This window comes from Aplysia californica, unplaced genomic scaffold (assembly GCF_000002075.1).
Source record: "Aplysia californica isolate F4 #8 unplaced genomic scaffold, AplCal3.0 scaffold00740, whole genome shotgun sequence".
NCBI lineage: Eukaryota > Metazoa > Mollusca > Gastropoda > Aplysiida > Aplysiidae > Aplysia > Aplysia californica.
This window is the reverse complement of record NW_004798010.1, coordinates 216,991-239,587: the sequence shown is the minus strand read 5'-3', so window position 1 is coordinate 239,587 and position 22,597 is coordinate 216,991. Positions and strand designations below refer to the sequence as shown.

General features: G+C 41.1%; 1 protein-coding gene across 1 annotated transcript in view; it reads left to right on the top strand.

Moving 5' to 3' along the window:
• LOC101848322 (serine/threonine-protein kinase ULK4) overlaps positions 1-21,200 on the top strand; it is a gene marked incomplete in the record, with an annotated part of 51,000 nt that extends 29,800 nt beyond the window's left edge. The window contains 13 exon segments of the mRNA XM_035972556.1: positions 414-535; positions 1,655-1,763; positions 3,669-3,680; positions 7,020-7,166; positions 8,449-8,587; positions 9,031-9,172; positions 11,395-11,500; positions 12,194-12,363; positions 14,144-14,251; positions 15,323-15,430; positions 16,147-16,221; positions 17,915-18,003; positions 19,188-21,200. Of these exon segments, the coding sequence (XP_035828449.1) occupies positions 414-535; positions 1,655-1,763; positions 3,669-3,680; positions 7,020-7,166; positions 8,449-8,587; positions 9,031-9,172; positions 11,395-11,500; positions 12,194-12,363; positions 14,144-14,251; positions 15,323-15,430; positions 16,147-16,221; positions 17,915-18,003; positions 19,188-19,260 (1,400 nt within the window).
• Positions 21,201-22,597: the final 1,397 nt, after the last annotated feature.

Below are 22,597 nucleotides of genomic sequence, written 5' to 3'. Positions count from 1 at the left end.
CCAACCGCGGAGAAAAGAGCTAAATAGAAAAACAAAAATAAAAAATTGGGGGATTTTTTTTTCTTTCACTTGAGCATTGTCTTTGTTTTTGACTTTGTTTGGTACAAGCAACCTCTGCTGTGCGTCATGTTGCGGTTCTTTGTACAGCACAGACAGCTCACTTTCCAACTTGCCAACTTAACTCTTTAGACCCTGAGTTATTTCCAGTTTTCAGGATTTTTTTTCTACAGTCACCTAAACCTGGTGCACTGTGTCTCATTATAACCCCAAAAGCAGTATATAAATGCAATCTATTATTATTATTATTATTATTATTATTATTATTATTATTATTATTATTATTATTATTATTATTATTATTACTTGCAGTTTCCCCATGTCTATCAATAAAATCTGTCTTTTCTTTGTGTCAGACGAGATTCTGGATTGCCTGGATCAGGTCGGAGGTCGTAAACACCCGAGCACGGTGCAGGCCAAACAGCTGAAGACTTCCCTCCCTTTGCTGCCCATCTTCAACCACCTCGTCACTAGCCAGGTCAGTGTAGCAAATGTGTCACGGCGCGGTGCAATCACAACAGACATCGGCGATCATGGTTCTCCCTTCATTCCTTTACTCGGATGCTCTTTAAAAAAGCTACGTTACCCAGATCTTTCGGCGCAACCCATTTGCTCTGGGCCCACTACCCCTGCCTCGCTTGCCCTCAATTTTGCCAGTGAGAGCTAGATGTTCAAGACCCTTATGTCTATTTATGTGTCCCAAAAACTGCATTTGTCGTTTCCTGATTGTTTTTAACAGTGACGTCCCACGTGGGCTTCATCAAGCACTACCTCATTCGATTTCTTTTCCTTCCTTGATATTCTAAACAGTCTCCTAAGAAACCACATTTTGTCATTGCCAGCATCTAATTGAGAAAGATCTTCCAAGTAATCAAACCCCTGGGAGTGGTACTACTGACTGAAGTGTCTTTAGGCCATTCCCAAAGGGAGGACATTACCATGTTCTGTGCACAGTAGAATTGTAAATGGACTGATTCATCAATGTCATCCTCATAACTGTGCCGGAATTGCAACAGAGAACTTCTGCTTTTTCTTTCCTAATCCTTACTATCGTCATTTTCCCTCTACTTCTTTTGTATGTTTGTCACTCTCTTGTGACCCGCTGTTTCCGGGGTGCCTTGATAGTCGAAGCAGACTTTGTACTGTTGAGGCTAGAGAGGTGAGCAGAATAAGCCTGATTCCCTGTACGGACTTCTCTGTTGACATCCACCACTTGGCGCTCATATGACCTTATGCAGTTGCGAGCGCCGTAAAACTTCTACTAAAACAAAAAACCCCAAAATAATCAGTAACATCCTGTGTAGTAAACACGGTTTCCCCGCACGTGGTTTGTCTCAGGCGGGCTGGTTTGGGGATAGGGTCTCGCTCACTGGTGTACCGGTGGCTAGACATACGGGCAGTTTTACATGCCACTGATGTACCGGTGATGAGGGCTCAAAGGGTTAATAAATTGTATAACTTTTCCTGTTATTTTTATATTGCAGGTAACTTTACAAAATCAAACTAAACAACCCTGTGGCGCTCATATGACCTTATGCAGTTGTGAGCGCCGTAAAAACTTACCAACTGAAATCCTTCCTCGTATGGCCTTCCTCAGGTGTTTCGTCCGTACATCGTAAGTCGAGACTTTCTGAGTCAGTACGTCAAACTCCTGGAGCACGTGGTCAAGATTGAGACGGGCGAGACCAACATAGAAGCAGCCTCAGGTATGTCGGTCTGTGAACTGCTTGTCTCTCTCTCTCTCTCTCTCTCTCTCTCTCTCTCTCTCTCTCTCTCTCTCTCTCTCCTTCCCTCCCTCCCTCCCTCCCTCCCTCCCTCTCTCTCTCCCTCCCTCCCTCTCTCTCTCTCTCTCTCTCTCTCTCTCTCTCTCTCTCTCTCTCGCCCTTTTAACTCCCAGTGGAGCATAGGCCATCAACAACATTTCTCCAGTGAAGCCTGTCCTGTGCATCCTTTTCTAGCTGTTTCCATGATGTCCCCGACTTTTCCATTTCCGCTTGTACCGCTCGCCTCCATGTCATTTTTGGTCTTCCTTTCTTATGTTTTCCCTGTGGATTTCACGTCAAAGCCTGTCTGATGATGCTTGTCGGAGGGAGGGGAGGGGGGGGGAAACTTGTACTTGTACCGTTCTGTTAGATGATTGGTACAAAGTCAGTCGTCGTTGTGTCCTCGTCTTTCTTTGGGTACACCCACACCAGCGTCGGGGCCGACGGTCAGACTGGGCCATTTTCCGATTCAAAAGAATGAACGCCGGCAGAACTGTAACGACGGGTAAGGAAGAACAGCAACCTGCCCACTCCAACACCGGACATCCCAGACCAGACTGTTTAGGAATGAGCTTGTCTATTCCACGCCATCCGTCAGGCGAAAGGAGGATAATTTTCATAGATCTTGCCTCGATAAATTCTTTCTCCTTACCTGCCACGGTCTGTTGGTTTTTGTTTTTAGAGTGTTTTACGGCGCTTACCGCTTCGAAAGCAGATGACAGAACATTAGAGCAGGAAAGGAGGTACAAAGAGAAAATTTTCCTTGGCTGTCAAGTTTCGAGCCCGGGATCTATTGAATGAGAGTCGAACAACGTAGCCCCCTAGACCATGAGAGCTCCCACCCCCCCACCTTTCCTAAGCACAACAAGAACGACAACTCTCTCCTCCTGCTACACGCCGTGTTCTACTGTTACACTGAGGTTGTCTGACCGTCGGGTACCTGTGGCAGTAGTAGGTGGTTGGCGGGTGCTCTGGTGTTGTTTGCTTCTTCTTTCCTATCAAACATCTATCGTCCTTATCTCCCCTTCTTCTTTTTTATGTTTGTTACTCTCTTGTAACACCTCTAATCTTCTGGCGCTCATATGACCTTATGCAGTTGCGAGCGCTGTAAAACCTTTACTAAAACTTTAAAAAACAGTGGCGGTATGGGTGGCACAGCCGGCAAAACATCGTCTGGTCGCGTGTGACCGTTGGGCCTGACAGCGGTGTGGGTCTAGTCTTTGTGCGTCATTCATGAGCTCATCCTGTTTCTCTGCACCTTGTAACTCACTCATCCCTAGGCCTACACTTCCGGGTTCTTGTCAGCCCTCCCTACAGATTTTTACCATTTTATTTTAAATTAAAGAAAATACTAAACTTTAATATGTCCTACTCAAATTGTGTACCCATAGTTTTTTTTTTGGTTTTTTTTTTTTTTGGGGGGGGGGGGGAGGGGTTAATGAGAGTTTTATTCCCTGCTCCAAAAATGTAATCTATCACAGACTGTGTAAGGCTCACTCACAGCACTGCGCCTTCATCTCATAAGATGCCGTGAAAAAACATGCAGCATTGTTTCTGTAATATTTCCGGGTCTTCAGTCCATGCAATGGGTCTGTATATTAGAGGAACATGTTGGATGTGGAAAAAAGGGCTCTAAATTGCATTTAGTTAACTTTTGTTTAACGATCTCATCTCTGATTTGAAAATTTTGTATATTACTCGGCTATCTTTGCTTTTTTTTTTCCACACATATTATTTCTTGTAAAGTCAGATGTCTAGTAATTGCCGTACAGCCTCACGTTATGTATCACTTCAGCTTGCCAACACTTTTTTGTTCTCATTTCCTGTTTTGTTTGTTTGAAATCTCAGAAAAAGCCAAAGGTAATTCTTGAGTATTTCGTTTGACTTTCCTGTTGACTTTGCTGTGCTATGTAGTGTGAGTTTCCAGCTTTTCCGTATGGTACCTTTTCTCGCTGGAGTGATGGTAGCTGCATGGTTTCTCAGGCTACGCTTTGTTCTTTGTGGGCGAGAAATCCTGAATGTTTCCTCTGCTTACGTGTTCGTTTTTTTGCCTCTGCCATATCTGCCCCCGGGGTTGTATGTACCCCGCATAATTTAGCAAAATTTGATCAACATTTTTTTTTTCATAATTTCTGATTATTTTCCTTTATTATTCTATGTTAAAATTAACAGAATCGCATAATTTCACATTTTTGGGCTTAGTTTGCATAATTTCATCAATTGTTTTTTGCCTACAACCGCGGAGACAGCCTTATTGATTTTACCCTGATTTAGTGGGGAGAAAGGAGTGTTGTCAAGTTATGTTATTGATCAATCAAGTAATCTTAAATGTCCTGTCTAGCTTTTGAAACTATTTTTTTAGAACTGGTATTATCGCTTCAGTTCCTGGTATTTTGTATTTGTTTATTTCAGTTCAGAGTTTATTAAAAGTACTTGAGTAATTTTGTGTTGCTTCTTCATTTCTGTATATTATTATAGTTGCTGATTTCTTTGCTTGTTGTATTTGTAGATGCTTTTGTAACATTCACTATTTGGCTCTGCTTTTTAGATGCTGAAGTGTCATTTAAGCCATATTATTCGTTTAGATTAGTTTTAGTAAGTGTTTTACGGCACTTGCAACGCAATAAGGTCATATAAGTGCCGTTATCCTTCTTTTGCGATGAAAAAAAAAATGTGTATCCTGATACGGTATCTTCTTTCACTTTTTTTTTCACGATCCTTTCTAATGAATGAATAGTTTTATTGAGTAAATTTTGATGAAACAATTAATGTGGTAGGTTAGATCAGCACATCTGATCAAATGTAACAGTAAGCTGAGCGTTATGGTTTTGATTGTTGGGATTCAGATTTAATAAGTTGGAACAAAAATACGATAAAATGTCAAACCAACATCTTATGGAGGTCTTTGCATTTCTTTTCGCTGTTCAATTATATGGTTTGAAAAAAAAAAGATTTTTTACATTGACCACTTCACTGACTAAACTGTGGTTATTTACACAGCAGTTGTAGGAAACAGTTATATGACATCAGTTTTTGCCACTGCTTTGGATTTTGTTATATCTCTGCTTCAAGTGTGTTTTCTATTATATGCAAAGTGTTCTTCAGTTTTTGGCTTTTATCAAGTATTGGCGTATATATATATATATATATATATATATATATATCAACTCTTTCCCTTCTCCTCAGCAGTTTCAGTCATAGATAGATTCACAGATAGATAGAAAATGTATAAATGAATAACATGAAATATGTATATTACCTATTATATATACATATATAAATCACTAGTGTTTTAATTCTATTTTCACTTGTAGTTTGGTAGATCTTTACTATAGAGGTTTCAATCTCTTATTCGTTATGTTCAATAAATGGAAGAACAAATCTCAGCCAGTGAGTAATGATTTCTCTTCCTTTGTATCTTTCCACAAAAAAGAGGGTTTCACATACCGTGCCAAGCATACTGCTAGAGGATTTTGCTTAGATATAGAGTGGTTGGAAGGAGGGAAAGGGGAGGAGTGTGTGAGTAAAATGAGTAAAGGGACAAAGAATAGAGGAAGACAGAGCATAGATATGAAACAAAGAAATGTGGAGAGCAAGGAGGAGACTAGCATCAATTTCTTTCTAATCAGCCCCTTGGCCTGGCTCGCTCTGAGTTACTTCCGTCTAGCCTGTAACCACACGTAATCTTAAGACCCCCTTTGTTAGGCCCATTTCCCTGCTAGTATACAGCGCCCATTTAGTTTTCCTCTCTGTTGCTCCAGAGGAAACCCAAGAGGCGGACTGCTGAGCTGTGTCTATTCAACAAGTTTTAAACATTTTGTATTATAATGTTTTATTTTTTCTGAAATTCAAACAGGACTCTCCCTCCTGCTCTGCTTTCCAAACAATGATATCAAGGTAGAATGGATGATTATGAGATGATTGGAGAGAAATTGATGCAAACTTAGACAAAGAAGCTTGCCAGTGGGATAGAGTAATTTATACGAGACAACATGACGTGTTCCAAGTTTTTGTGGCGTCGGTGGTCTAGTGGTAAGGCTACCAGACTCGTAATCGTGAGGTTGTGGGTTCGGGGGTTCAAGCCGCGGGCCTGACGTTGTGTCCTTGGGAAAGGCACTTTACACAAATTTTCCTCACTTCACCCAGGTGGGAATGGGTACCCGGCCATAGACAGTGAAAGATCTTGTCAGTATGTTAGTGTTTTAACAAATGAATGGCTGCCTGCACTGTATGCTTCTCAGGAAGTTGAGGTTGTTTCAGAATGCTCTCAGGTCTGCTGGGGTAATAGTACAGATTGTGAAGCGCATAGAGCTTGCTGTTGAGCGGGGATATTTGCTCTACAAATGCTATCTATTAGTATTACTCATCGATAGATGGTGTATTGACATAGTGAACTCTTTTCTTTTCAGTCACAAGAAATATTTTTGTAAAAAGCGATCTAATAATAATAATAATTGCATTTATATAGAGCATATCCAGGCTCAAGAGCATGCTCTATGCGCTTTACAACTATTATTACCCCAGCAGACCCTCTGAGAACACTCAGAAACATTCTCGGCTTCCGCGGAAGCATACAGTGCTCAGATGTGGTCTGTTTCTTCTTTCCTATCAAACATCTATCTTCCTTATCTCCCCTCCTTTTTTAAAATGTTTGTTACTCTCTTGTAACACCTCTAATCTTCTGGCGCTCATATGACCTTATGCAGTTAATGAGCGCCTGATTCCATCGCGTCTTGACACAGTTGTGCTGTCCTCAAATGTGTTGCTGATATTGTTATGAAGATATTTTAGATTTGTTTCACAATATTATATATATATATATATATATATATATGTTTTGCCAGCGTTTTTCCAATGATGTACACACTCACACCAAGTCACACTGCCACCTCGGTGAATAGTATTTTTGGATCATGTCTGAACTTGTCCATGACACTTTTTAGGAAAGCTAGAGCTAATGTGTTCTTTTTAAGTGACGCGGTACTTAACTGTCTGTCAGTAGGTGGTTGGCAGGTGCTCTGGTGTGGTTTACTTCTTCTTTCCTATCAAACATCTATCGTCTTTATCTCCCCTTCTTCTTTTTTATGATTGTTACTCTCTTGTAACACCTCTTATCTTTTGGCGCTCACATGACCTTATGCAGTTGCGAGCGCCGTAAAACCTCTACTAAAACTAAGAAACTTCACTGTCTGTCTCCAGCGTCCATCAGCGTGGCAGAGTTTGTCGGGTCGTCGCTGTCGGTCTTGGAGGGGATATCCCAGCATCCTCCACTGCTGATCGAGCACAACGTGGTTGTCATGGAGACAGTGCTTCCCCAACTGGCGGCTCTGGTCGCGTGTCAGAACGGTGAGTGACTCCACTTCTCTGTTCTCCTCTCCACTCAAGCACGTTTTGTCGGTGGTAGCTTAACTCTTTATCTCCGAGGGGGGTAAAGCCTCTATGCCGGGGCCCTTTTTTGATGCTAAATCTAAAAATGACAAAAACGTCATTAAATGGGTCTTCAAATCGAAACCAGCAAATCTACTTTGAAAGTTCTTTATCTAATGAATTAACTTTCACCTGTTTTGGGCAATTGCCAGAGAGTAATTTGATGTCGAAGTCATCGTAAAGGAATGTGCCCAAGCCGCTGTCAGCGACTCACGGGCACGGTGGTTCTGACCGCAAGCCGCTTGGAGTGGCTTGCCGGAGATAAAGAGTTAACTCACTTGAGCCTATCCCTGTGTATTTACGGGACACCCCTCCGGCCCTGTTGCCTAATCCCATGTATTTACGGGATGCAATGCGCTTTATCGATCGATATCTCGCGTGTACTTTGGTTACAAGCTATGGGAAGTTGCAGTCCAACGACCGACCTACTTGTTTTGTATACAAATTTTGTGTAGCTATGTGTGATACTTTTTGAGCTGTGAGGGACCGAGTCAGTCACCTCCACATTACGACAGATGCTTTTATCATAAATTGGGCTCCCAAAAAAATTTGCGTAACCCCCAGACATTGCCATTTCAAAATATTGATAAAATATAAACTATTTGGACTAATCAGATGCAGTTTTACTTTTCTGTGAAGGCATTTCTTTCTTCGTTTTGTTGCTTTTTTCGCATTATGATAGCTCTCACGGTCTTTTTACGGTTAACGATTCAATGTACCCCAAAACTGTCAGTCTGAAATGGTTGTTGGGTGAAAAATAGTTCAGGCTCAAGTGAGATAAACCTATATTTGATTTCTTTGTTTTCTGTTTTGCAGTTGATAAAACAAATGTACTGTTTTGTAGGCATTTTCAAAAAGATTTCGGCTTTCTCGTCCTCTCTGTTTCAAAGAAATGTGATATAGTTTTCTTATATTTTTGTGTACTTGATCATTATTGCTATTTTTTTGTTCAAGATAAGATAAGATACATCTTTATTGTCCCGATCCTGGCACCTTTTTTTTGTGTTTCACCCTGCCTACCACACACACACACACACACACACACTCACTTCACACACACTCACTTCTCACACACACACACACACACACACACACACACACACACACACAAACATGCACACGCAAACAATATGCTTGCACTCGCAAACAGTCCCATGCTTATTACAATTTTTAATGACCAGTAATATAAACAATGTTTCAGTGGACACAAAGGCGCAGGCGCTGCATCTGTTTGGCGAGATAGCCTCCGTGTTCCTGACACAGGATCAGTTTGGCATCACCGACACGCGCGTCAACACGACACAGCTACACGCCATCATCTCGGAGAAGCTCTTACCACAGTGAGTTGATGTTATGACCTTGGGAAACATCTTGCGACATCAGTGTTTTCTTGTCCAATCTCCTTTTTTTAAACATTGAAAAAGTGGGTGGTTGGCAGGTGCTCTGGTGTGGTTTGCTTCTTCTTTCCTACCAAATGTCTGTCGTCTTTATCTTCCCTCCTTCTTTTTTGTGTTTGTTACTCTCTTGTAACACCTCTAATCTTCGGCACTTATATGACCTTGTTGTGTTGCAAGTATTGTTAAACTCTTACTAAAACTAAAACACCCTCACACCCCCCCCCCCACAACCCACATCCTCTCACCCCCCCACACCCCCACAACCCACATCCTCTCACCCCCCCCCACCCCACCTCTCTTCCCACCATCTCAACTCTTCCTCCTCCTTGCCCCGCCTCTCTTGTATGTTTAATGAAACAAAACTTGATGACATTTTCCGTGCCCAGGTTTGAGCCCATCTTGCTTGACCTTGACCCCCTCCCGAGCTACGCCCTGAAGCTGCTGCTGGCGCTGCTAGAACACAACCCGGCGTTCATCAAACAGATGGAAGCCCAAGGCCTGGTGGTGGTCATCTTCCAAGTCCTCATGGTCAGTCCTGGCGGGTGCAGTTAGCAACTTATCAAAAGTTAACCCTTCCAGCCCCATGCGTGTATATTTGATCGCTTTTAAGACAGGCGGGCTAACCCAGATTTCGGGGGTTTCCAGAAATCTTGACCTACATCAAAAGTGGGGGTTGCCCTACCTATAGGAGAAGTTTGGTTTCTTTGGTGTGTACATTTGTTTGGTTATAGAGAAAGCTCTCCTTGTTTTTTAAGGAAACTGAACAAGGGGCAAAAACTTTATCTTCAATTTTCTCAAAACAGCATTTTTCGGGATAGCCCCCTTGTGCTTAAAAGCGACCATTTTCAGCAGGGCTTGTATCTCCCACCGTCCCAAGAGTGTATATTCTCACAGTTTCTGGGGGGGGGGGGGGGGGGGGGGTAACAGAATTTGCATTTCAAAATTAGTGAACCTAATTAAACTTTAATTTTTATAATATTTGTTCATTTACCTTTAAACTTTGTAATATGTTATTATCTAAACTTCATTACAAAGATACTATATCACTTTTTAGAATGCACGCCTCTTTTTCTGAACTACTGCTGTGTTGGCTGGGACTGGGGTGAGGGAGTGCACAAAAATGGCTGGGACTGGAAGGGTTAATCACTGAGACTGAGATGTATCACGCATGTCGCAGTGAAATCAGGCGCTCGTCGGTGCTGGGGCTTATGGAGTTATTGGAATCATCTTACAGCTTGGTCATTTGTCGATATTTCGATGAAAATAATACCCACGTACCTTGATGGAACTTGAAATATTTTCTGATTGAAGGAGATGGGCTTGCCTGGTTTCAGAAGTAACATTCGCAAGAAAATAGCCGCCAGAGTTTTTGGACTCCCATAGCCTGAAAGTCCTTGGAAACTGTAAATTTACTTTTTTTGTGACTTTAATCTACGATTTTTATTAACATCCACACGGAGATGTGTTTTTAAAAGGTGATAAAAGATGTTGAGATAATAAAAAGAAAAATTGGAAAAAATTGCCCACGGTCCAGAAAAATGGCTGTTTCTTTGAGTTCATCATTTTGTTGATAACGCCAGATTTCACCACGCTGCCTCACTCATTACAACTGGAATAACAGGATTACGCTGAGAGTCTCTGTGACGCCATGTGGGATTCTTTGGCTAAGGGGTATACTCAAATAGACTTAGAAATATGCCCTCTGTCTTTGTGCTGTTGTTTGGTGATTAAGTACCGGGATCAACGAAGTGGGTACACAAACGGCGACCTCAGTGCTTTATGTGGTATCTTCTTTTTTTTTTTTCATTAAAAATGTGACTTCTTCTTAAGCTCACTCTTTGTTATGAACTGTTTTCACTGTTTAAAAAAATGGAGATCCGACAAGAAAGCACTGAGGTCGCGAAATGTGAGGCATTGTGGTGAAATCAGGCTCTCGTCAAAATAATGAAATAGAAAAAAATGCTGTATTTTTCTGCCGGTTTGGCAATTTTTATCGAATTTTTGTGTTTTGGCTCAACATCTTTTACGTCCATTTAAATACATATTTCTGTTTGAATTTCACTGAAACATTTCGATTAAAGGAACAAAAATTGTAAATTTTTAATTTCCAAGGACCCTCAGACTATGAAAGTTACCAAACTTTGGCCGCCATTTTTTCGCAAATTTACCTCTGAAATCAGGCGACACCCACCTCTTCAGTTGTAAATATCAGGATTCCTATTAAAGACAGATGGGTACCTATTTGCATGTCAATCAAGAGAATAGAATAAACTGTAAGATGATACCAATAACTCCACTTGCTCAAAATTGACGAGCGCCTGATTCCACCGCGTCGTGACACAAATAGAATTATAACTAAGCCCTCTGTCTTTGTGCAGTTGTTTGAGGATCTAGTGCCGGGTTCAACGAAGATAGTCGACAAATGTGAGGCAATGTGGTGAAATCAGGGGCTCGTCAAAATAATGAAATGAAAGAAAACATTATTAATTTTTCTTCCCGCAAGGCAATTTTGATACATTTTTGGTTTTTGGCTTATCACCTTTTGTGTTCATTTAGAAACAAATTCTTGTGAGGATTTTACTGAAATATGTTGATTCAAGGCACTAAATGTAAATTTACAGTTTTCATGGACTTTCCAGCTTTGGAAGTTATCAAGTTTTGGTGGCCATTTCCTGGCTAATTTTACCTCTATTTCATTTTGTTGTTGTTTGATTGTATTCATTTTGTTGTTGTTATCCTCAATGCCCCAGGACCACCAGAACAACCCGCTGGGTCGCGTGATGCAGGGCGTGGTGGCCGTGGTGAGTTGTCTGGTGAGCCACAAGGAGACAGACATGAGGGAACTCTATGATCAGGGTGAGTGGGCAAACCGTTTGACGGTTTTGATTAGTTTTGTTGAGAGATTTTAGTTGGTTTTTTGGTGGGTTTTTTTTTACTGTTTTGAGTTTTTCTTTCCGGATTCTATGAGCTGTTTTTAACCCTATCCGTACATCGTGTTTTACTATCGTATCCATACGACGTAGGGAACTCTGTGCCACCACTTTCCAAAGAGAAAATTTACTCGTTAATCCGATCCGTACGCTTTGCATAGCAGTCTGTCAAAATGATTTTTTGAGAAATACTGAAAATTTCAAAGAGATCTTTGGTGAGTGGTTGGGGGGTGCTCCGGTGTGACTTGCTCCTTCTTTCCTATCCAACATCTATCGTCTTTATCTACCCTCCTTCTATTTTGTGTTTGTTACTCTCTTGTAACACCTCTAATCTTCAGCACTTATATGACCTTATTTTGCTACAAGTACCGTAAAAATCTTACTAAAAGGTAGACCTCTTTAAGGTGAGTTTATCCATTAACAGTCAAGAACTGGATGATTGATATTAAGCTCCAGCTTAATGAAAATAAAACTGAAATTCTTTTATGTAACCCAAAGAAAAGCCATATCCCCCTTTCTTAAATTGTATAAACTTCACCTATTAGTGTGATCTGTATATATATATACACACACATATAGATAGATGTATATGACCCATTTTTGTCCCTCGTTCTGACAGGCCTCATCGACCACCTGACCAACATGTTCTTCGAGGTGTGGAACTCGGTGTGCGAGGGGGAGGAGGGAGGTCGCGACGTGAAGACGGCCGTCACCATGCTCTTCACTCTGCTGGACACGCTCAGCGCCATCCTGCGCTACGTCTCCGAGGTCGTTCGCAAAGCGCTGCAGGTGGGGGTTAACATTCTTCTTTTTCCTTTTTCTAGTCCTCTTGTGTGTGGTTTCTCAGGAGACTGCTAAGAACCATCATCATTGCCTTTCTCACCCTTCACCGGGGTATAGGCCACAGACAAACACTTTCACACCCTGCACCAGGGTATAGGCCACGGACAAACACTTTCTCACCCTGCACCAGGGTATAGGCCACGGACAAACACTTTCTCACCCTGCACTAGGGTATAGGCCACAGACAAACACTTTCTCACCCTGCACCTGGGTATAGGCCACGGACAAACACTTTCTCACCCTGCACCTGGGTATAGGCCACGGACAAACACTTTCTCACCCTGCACCAGGGTATAGGCCACGGACAAACACTTTCTCACCCTGCACCAAGGTATAGGCCACAGACAAACACTTTCACACCCTGCACCAGGGTATAGGCCACGGACAAACACTTTCTCACCCTGCACCAGGGTATAGGCCACGGACAAACACTTTCTCACCCTGCACTAGGGTATAGGCCACAGACAAACACTTTCTCACCCTGCACCTGGGTATAGGCCACGGACAAACACTTTCTCACCCTGCACCTGGGTATAGGCCACGAACAAACACTTTCCACCTTTCTCTCTCCTGGGCTAGCCTGTTGGTGTTATTCCATGTCTTCCCACTTTTCTCTACATCGATTTCTGTGATACTTCTCCAGGTTCCACGTGGTCTTCCCCTTGATCTCTTACCCTGTGGGTTCCAATCCAAAACTTTCTTTGTTATGCAGCTGCCTGACTTCCCCGAGCTGAGCTGCTTCTGTCCAGACTGTAACCACTGTGTTTCGCTGACTCCTAGTATGTGCAGCCCATATCTCTTCATCTTTTGTACTATTTGACTACTGCTAAGAATATAGACAGTGACAGATCATGTCAGTTTGTTAGTGTTTGAGCGCTTAACCAGCTGCTTGCACTGTATCTTCCAGGGAAGCTGATAATGTTTCTGAGTGTTCTATGGTCTGCTGGAGTAATAATATAGTGTAAAACGCATAGAGCTTGCTTTCGAGTGTGGACATGCGCTATACAAATGCTATTTATTATTATTATTGTGGAAGGAAAATAAATCAAATGAGGTAGTGCTTGATGAAGCCCACGTGGGACGCTCAATGTTAAAAACAATCAGGAAACGACAAATGCAGTTTTTGGGACACCTAAATAGACATAAGGGTCTTGAACATCTAGCTCTCACTGGCAAAATTGAGGGCAAGCGAGGCAGGGGTAGGCCCAGAACAACATACTTAGGGAACCTAAACAAATGGGTAATGGGGAAAGATCAGGGAAATGGAGCTTTTTTAAGAGCATGGGAGAAAATGAATGAATGGAGAACCATGGTGGCTGATGACTCTCGGCTCTTTCTTAGTCCTATTTCTTCTTCTATATCCTCTTGTCCTGTCCTTTCCCACAGCTCTTCATTTCTTATTTTATCGTAAAACTCTTACTAAAACTATACTAAACTCTTTCCAAACTAAACAAAATTTGAGTGGTTGGCAGGTGCTCTGGTGTGGTTTGCTCCTTCTTTCCTATAAAAAATCTATCGTCTTTATCTCTCCTCCTTTTTTTAATGTTTGTTACTTTCTTGTAACACCTCTAATCTTCGGCACTTATATGAATATGACCTTATTGTGTTGCAAGCTCCATTGTCATTGTCATTGTCATTGTCATTGTCAAGTGCCGTAAAACTCTTGCTAAAACTAGAAACTCGACAAAACAATCAATCAAATACATGTGTGCCAATTGTCGTGCAGGTGAAGAACAAAGGTGGGGAGGGTTCTCAGAAGGAGGCTGAGTTTGGTGAGCAGCTATTGATGATGAACAAGTCCCTGACTGACCTCAACTCCTTGCTCACCCAGTTGGTGAGTACCTTAACTCTGTGATCACACAGCTAGTGAGTACCTTAACTCTGTGATCACACAGCTAGTGAGTACCTTAACTCTGTGATCACACAGCTAGTGAGTACCTTAACTCTGTGATCACACAGCTAGTGAGTACCTTAACTCTGTGATCACACAGCTAGTGAGTACCTTAACTCTGTGATCACACAGCTAGTGAGTACCTTAACTCTGTGATCACACAGCTAGTGAGTACCTTAACTCTGTGATCACACAGCTAGTGAGTACTTTAACTCTATCCTCACACAGTTGGTGAGTACCTCAACTCTTTGCTCACACAGTTGGTGAGTACCTTAACTCTTTGCTCACTCAGTTGGTGAGTACCTTAACTCTATCCTCACACAGTTGGTGAGTACCTTAACTCTATCCTCACACAGTTGGTGAGTACCTGAACTCTTTGCTCACACAGTTGGTGAGTACCTTAACTCTTTGCTCATTCAGTTGGTGAGTTGAGACAAAGATCGTACCCTATAAGATTCCGTAGCAAAGATCGTACACAAGAAGATAGTTCAAACACATAACTCCCCCCATAGTGTTGGAAGCAAGGCAAATAAATCAGCTTTCACAAGATACCAATAACTCCACATGCCCAAAAATTGATGAGCACCTGATTCCACCACGTCTTGGCAATGTTGGTATCATCTTAAAGCTTGTTCATTTGTCTTACTTTTGATGAAAAAATATCATCCATTTATATTTAATACAAGTCGAGATATTTCAGATTGAAGGAAGTGGGGTCGCCTCGTTTCAGAAATAAAATTTAGAAGAAAATGGCCGCCAAAGTTTGGTGACTTCCATAGCTCAAGAGTCATTGGAATCTGCAAATGTACATTTTTTGTGCTTTTAATCAACATTTTTCTATAAAATCCACACATAAGAATGTTTTTGAATGGACATACAGGGTGTTGAGCCAAAAAACAAAAATTCGGAAAAAAATTTCCAAACTGGCCGAAAAATGCCGATTCGTTCGATGTTATTATTTTGACAAGCGCCTGATGCCATCACGTCATGACACGTACATGCTTTGTTCCTCAGCTGTGTTACGAAGACGCGGAGATTCAAGATCTGTCCATCAAGTGTTTGTCTCTCCTGGTTCAGCTCTTCGGCGGAGAGAGTCGAGAAGCCATGGCGCCCGACAATATGGTGAGGGTGTGCTTGTGGGTGGTGGGCGGGTGCTCTTGTGGGGTTTGCTTCTTCTTTCCTTTCCTTTCAAACATCTATCATTGTTATCTCTCCTTCTTCTTTTTTGTGTTTGTTACTCTCTTGTAACACCTCTAATCTTCGGCTCTTACATGACCTTATTGTGTTGCGAGTGCTGTAAAACTCTTATGAAAACTAAAACACTTACTAAAATGAAGGTTTTGGTTTTCTTGTAACTGCAACCTTGTTCAAAGGAACAGTCTTATTGTTATTATTGCTGCGTAGCTGCCAACTTATGTGTAAAGAACATATCTAATGTGTCTTTGAGGGTCAGAGTATGGAAGTCTGTTTCTTAACTCTTTACCCCCTTGGGATGCTGATCGGCGCCGGTGTGATATAGAAATAGAATGTACCACACCTGTATCCTGGTCCGTGTGATATAGAAATAGAATGTACAGCATCTGTATCCTGGTCCGTGTGATATAGAAATAGAATGTACAGCATCTGTATCCTGGTCTGTGGGGAGAAGTGTTGCACGCTCTGCGCGTTGCGTGAGTGGAAAGTGTTAAATTAGTCACACATCTAAGTCAAACAGTCATAATTTTATAAAGGCTAAAGTGCTACAAAATGCAAATGACAAAATGGCAGTAACAGTACGTATCATTAGAATTTAGTATCTTTTTTATATTTACATCTGTTTTGAACATTTGTCATTTCAGGAGTATTACAGCAAAGCTCTAAGGACGACAGAAGCGAAAAAGCAAAAAGTACTTCTGAGGGTTATCAAGCGACTGGTAAGAAAAACATATTATGTTTCAGTCGACTTTACAAGTCTGGACTTGAACTACTTGAATTGAATGTAGAACTGGGATCCTGGGAAGAAACTGGCATTTTTCCACTGGCTTTGCAATTTTTATAGAATTTTTGTTTTTTGACTTAACACCTTTATTGTTTATTAAAAAATACTTTTCTGTGTGGATTGTACTGAAAAACTTTGATCAGAAGTACATAAAATGCCAATTTGCAGTTTTCAAGGACTGTCAAGCTGTGGAAGTCCCCAAACTTTTCTCTAGTTTTACCTCTGAAACCACGTGACCCCCCCCCCCCCCCCCCCACACACTTCCTTCAATCCGAAATATTTTGACTTCTATTGAAGGTAGATGGGTAGTTGTTTTATTGTAATCAAGACAAATGAACAAACTTTAAGATAGTGTCAATAAAAACTCCATATGCCAAAAAATTGATGAGAACCTGATTTCAGGACATTGTGACACATACAATACTTTCCCATTGTAGGATTCAAACTCTCTCCTTTTGTTCAGATAACAAAGAGCCTAGCCATCGCACCACTGAAACCTCTCCACCAGGGCGGTGCTACTGACTGAAGTGTCTTTAGGCCATTCCCAAAGGGGGGATGTTAACCTGTTCTTATACACAGTAGAATTGTAAATGGGCTGATTTGTCAATGTCATGCTCATACTGTGCTGGAACAACATAGGGGGAACTGCTGCTTTTTCTTTCCTCATCCTTACTATCGTTATTTTCCTCTACTTCTTTTGTATGTTTGTCACTCTCTTGTGAACTGCTATTTCCGCGGTGTCTTGATAGTTGAAATAGGCTTTGTGCTGTTGAAGCTAGAGAGGTGAGCAGAGTAAGCCTGATTTCCCATTTGGACTTCTCTGTTGACATCCACCCCTTGGCGCTCATATGACGGTATACAGTTACGAGTGCTGTAAAACCTTACTAAAACTAAAAAAAAAATAACAAAGAGCTGCTCATTACACCACAGAAGCTGGCAATATGAAGCAAGCCACCTGCTTATTTTCTTCAGTGACGCTTGAAAAGCTGTTCTTACTTGTTGCTTACTTTACTTTTTACCTGTCCTGGGCTACAACGTCATTGCACACTGGACAGGTCCATAAATGCTCAGTTCCCCCCAGCACCAAAGCCCGCAATATATCCATACTGATTGTTCCAGTGGCTGTCTGATTATGGCGATGTCTTTCCTGTCCCGATAATCGTTCCTTTCTTCCTTCTCCCCTCTCTATTCCCATTTCCTGCATCCTAATGATTGCGTGTTGTTCTGCTGTCTCCCTGTCTTCTTCATCCAGCAACTTTTCCTCCAGGGTCTTCCACACTTCTCCTTTGTCAAATTCCCTTTGTTCCTTGTACAGGGATGCCAAATCTCCGGTTTTTCCGTTTTTTTCATACACTTGCGAAGGAAAGGGGAATGGTAAGAGAAATGTTTTTGTTTGCTCATGTAAAGATTTTACAAGGTTCGTTTTAGGTGAGGTGTGATGCTCCGCTCATTTTCAGGGTTTTTTTCAAAAATCATTTGGCATCCCTGATTGTACTTCATTCTTTATTTGTTGCCCCTCTGCCAATCAGTGTTGGAAGTGGTGGTTTGGGCACCAGTAACGTTCTGTGTAGCCTTCTCTGAGATTTGTTTCCCCGCTCTTGACTCATTCAGATATTTCTTTTGTCCAGCTGACCACAGACTCGCGACACTTGGAGTCGATGAAGAAACACGGAGACAAGCTGGCCAAGACTATCCAGTCACTCGCTGACACTGCCAGGTGAACTTTTAACTGCTTTGTACAAAAAGAATATCAGGCAGGCTATAATATGTGAGGTGTGCTGACAAAATGAGGCACTTCTCGCATTCCACGAATGGAGATATCGGCCGAAATTCAACTCAAAGGTCATATTTATAGATTCTAAACCAATGTCATTCTCTTCAAACTTAACATGTCTTTTATCATTTCATACTAAAAAATTGTAAAAACCCGACCTATGAATTTGAAGTATCTTTTTCCATACGGTTAAAATCCGAGAAGTAACTCATTTTGTCAGCACCCCTCACATAATGAATATACATGTGAGGCATCATGGTAAAATCAGGCACTCATTGAAATAATGAAATCGAAGGAACAGGAATTTTCTGCCAGTTTGTCAATTTTTATCGAATTTTTGTTTTTTGGCTCGACCACTTTTATGGCGATATAAGAGTTATAAGAACACATTTCCATGTGAATTTTCCTGGAAAACATAGGTTAAAGGTGCAGAATGTGTAAATTCCCAGTTTTCAGTGACTCTCAAGCTATTGAAATTACCAAACTTTGGCGGCCATTTTCTCGCTTATTTTACTTCCGAGACCTGGCACAGTGACACATATCTGCATGAATATCACGCGGAGTTCCTGACTCGAGCGACTTAAAACATTGTGCAGCAGGTATAATGGAAAGTGACATTAGTGCAAAATTTGGGGGACCGTCACAAGAGCTTGTTTTGAATGCATTTCCGCCCTGTTTGAGCCGACTGACCACAGAGAGGTCGATCGGCTGATCTGAAATCTCGTTTATTCATCTTTTCATATTATGTACATACAATGTGTTCTGTGACACTCCTCATTTGATTCACAGGAAACGAAGGGTCAATCAGAGTCTGAAGTAGGGCAACTGAAGTCACTGATATTCACAAAGGTTTTTCTTTTTGTCCATGCCAATTAAATTATAGCATGTGGGTGGTTGGTAGGTGTTCTGGTGTGGTTTGCTTCTTCTTTCCTATCAAACATCTATCGTCTTTATCTCCCCTCATTCTTTTTTGTTTGTTACTCTCTTGTAACACCTCTAATATATGACACTTATATGACCTTATTGTGTTGCAAGTGCTATAAAACTCTTACTGAAATGAACAATTATAGCATTTATAAGAAGATCAAGTTTAAGTAAGCTACGACTATGTTTTTGATTTGTTGCAGTTCCCACGCTGATGTTGCCTTGACTACTGTTGCGGCTGAAATTCTTCGCATGACTGGACACATCTCAGGCTGACTAGTTACCACCGAGGGATGATTGAAGGATGACCGAAGGATGATGGAAGGACGTTCGAAGGATGGTCGAAGGAGGATGGAAGGATGACCGAAAGACGATTGAATGATGATCGAAGGACGATCCAAGGATGATCCAAGGATGACTGAGACCTAGTTCTCTGTGGCTAATGGCCCTGGTTGCTTTATACTGCATCAGAAAACATTGAGTCTAACACTCCACACACTTAGCGAACAGATTCTCAGGCTCTGAATTAGTTCTTTTCCGTGTTTAGTCCTTGTCTAATAAACCACAACCATTTTGAAATTCAAACTACGTAATGAAAAGATTTCCATGTCCCACTGATTTCGCTTTGTGCGTGCTAGACTGCAATTTGCTAAAAATGTGGCTTTTTTTAGTTTGATGTGTTCATTGTGGTGGCAGTTCCAGCTCTGTGGTTGGCTCATAATGCTAAAGCTCAGGCTTGTGGTATTTTTTTCCTTTCTCCACATGGAGTCCATATCACAACGTGTTGTGTCGTGTTATGGTACAGTGCAACCTCTCTCTATAATGATAATCGATATAACGACACTATCTGTATAGCGACACGGTGCCCAGGTCCCCATTTTTTCCTTATATCATATCATTAGTAATTTTTGGTTACCTCTCTATACTGACATTTTTTTCTGGTCCGGATGATGTGGTTCTAGAGAGGCTGCACTTTATATCTTGCAAAGGAGCTCGTGTTTAGAAGTCCTGTAGTTTCAGAGTCCCACGGCTCAAATGATCAAACTTACTTTATTGCCTCACTTAGTTGGCCACTTCAAGGTGGGTGGTTGGCGGGTGCTCTGGTGTGGTTTGCTCCTTCTTTCCTACCAAACATCTATCGTCCTGATCTCTCCTCCTTCTTTTTTGTGTTTGTTACTCTCTTGTAACACCTCTAATCTTCGACACTTATATGACTTTACTGTGTTGCAAGTGACGTAAAACTCTTACTAAAACTAAGCTAACCCTCTAGTTGTTGGGTTGTGCCCCTTGCTGATAAACAGAGCTTATGTTTGATTTCCCCTCAATACAACAGTTTAGCACGGATAGGCTGAATACAGAAGACTCGAAATCACGCATCCGTCGAACTGTGCCTGCAGTCCTGTATTTTTTCTTCTTCTTTATCTTTGTAAGCTATCCCTCGAATCACAAATCCCTCAACCCTCAACCTACCACCGAGGCCTGTGTCGACGAACTTGAGCTGTCCATGTTCTACTGTACCTCGGGACACATATTATTGTCCCGATATTCGAAAGGAAAAACAGTTTTGTTGATCCATATTGAGAATTTTTTAAATTTTATCTTTTCCGTCCAGAAACTTGAAAGGGTTTCTTTTCAACTTGATTGACAGGCATGGCAGAGGAGGGTGGGAAGGATTGAAGCCGGTGGAAGTGACCATCAATTATTTATTTTTAGAGGCACCAGCCATGTGAATTGTGTAAAAAGAACGCGGTTCTGAATTGTGAATGAATAAATCTATAGAAAGAAACCCAACAAATTATGTATAAAGTATGCTGAGTACTGTACTGTATTGAAACATATCAGATGTCATAGTGTGTTTCATTTGATGATGTTCATTTTAATTTTCTCCTCTAGTATGATTGATACTGGTGTGAGTGTGTTTTTTGAGTGGTTCTTAATATGAATATTGTATTCCATTTGTATATTGTTTACTGTTAATTTAAGAGTTCTTTATGTTTACAGGGTTTTTTTGTTTGTTTTTTAAAATTTAATTGCGCAATCTAGTTATTCATTGTGTGAAATATCTGACAAAAAATGTCACCCTGAAACAGTGAAATGTCTCAATGTCATGTGATATAATGTGCATGCGGGCACATGTCATGTGATATAATGTGCGTGCGGGCACATGTCATGTGATATAATGTATAATAATTAATACATTTGTGTCACAATATCTATTCTGTTTGTTTTTCAGTCTTATATTTTTAAAAAATTATTTTGTTTTGGTGTGTGTATGTGTGTGTTTGTTTGTATGTTTGTTAGGGTTGGGAAGGGATGAAGTGTAAAGGAATCTTTTTTTTAGCTCTACATCTAAAAAACTTACGGCTTTTTGCCATCAATAACTTGAAATTAATTTAATTTTCTTTTCTTTAACACCTGCTGTAATCTTCAACATTTCATTTATATCATCTTATTGAGTTGCAAGTGCCGTAAAACACTTTCTTAGGGGGTGGTTGGTGGGTGTTCGGGTGTGGTTTGCTCCTTCTTTCCTATCAAACATAATAATGTATCATTCTTATCTCCCCTCCTTCTTTTTTGTGTTTGTTACTCTCTTGTAACACCTCTAGGCTCTCGTCTTCGGCACTTATTATAGCCTTATTGTGTTGCAAGTGCCGTAAAACACTTACTAAACAACAATAAAAAACCCCAGTGTCACTGACACGTGAATAGGTATTTTAAGAGAAGATTGATGTAGGAGTGTACAGAGATGGTGCTGCCCTCCCTCTAGGCTCGGCTTCTTTAGAAAGGAACATATTAATATTCTGTCCGCGCGGTTTTATGCCAAAAAATGTATAATTATGCAAACTGAGCCCCAAAATGTGAAATTATGCGATTCTGTTGTTCTTAACAATTAAAGAATGATAAAGGAAAATAGTAAGAAATTATGCAAAAAAATTAGCAAATTTTGCTAAATTATGCGGGGTGCCTAAAACCCCGGGGACAGAATATTGGGAAGTTTTAGTAACTTGTGAAAATAGTCCCTTTTGGAAAAAATATACCCCAAAATTTCGTCTACTGATTCTCGGGGGTCCACTGACTTTGGGCTCATTTTTTGATTTTTAAAGATAGGTCAAAATCCTCACATAGATCCACAGTCCATACAGGTTTGCTCTTGTGTGGTGCCAAAATTGTGTATTTTACCCATCAAATAGTGTAAAAATGGTGTATTTTACCCATCAAAATATTCCAAAATGGTATATTTTACCCCTCCTTGAAGTTGAAGGGGATCCTGGCCGCCTGCCAACATGCAGGAAATCGGAGGCCCTACTATAAAACAGGAATCTGTCGAAAACTTCTGTGGAGAGCACTTGGTATAATTTCAACACTTACGCTGACATTCCCTTATTTTGATCCGTGCAGCGCAGAATCGTATCTGGAACCCCTCAAAGTAGGCATGGAGCATGTGAGTCTGTGACATATCTCTTTGGGAAAGTGGTACATGCCGTGGGCCGTCTGAATCATTTGTGAGGCATCGTGGTGAAATCAGGCGCTCGTCAATATTATGAAATCGAATAACACAGCTTTCTTCCTCTTCCCGTTTGTTAATTTTTATCGAGTTAATTTTTTATTTATT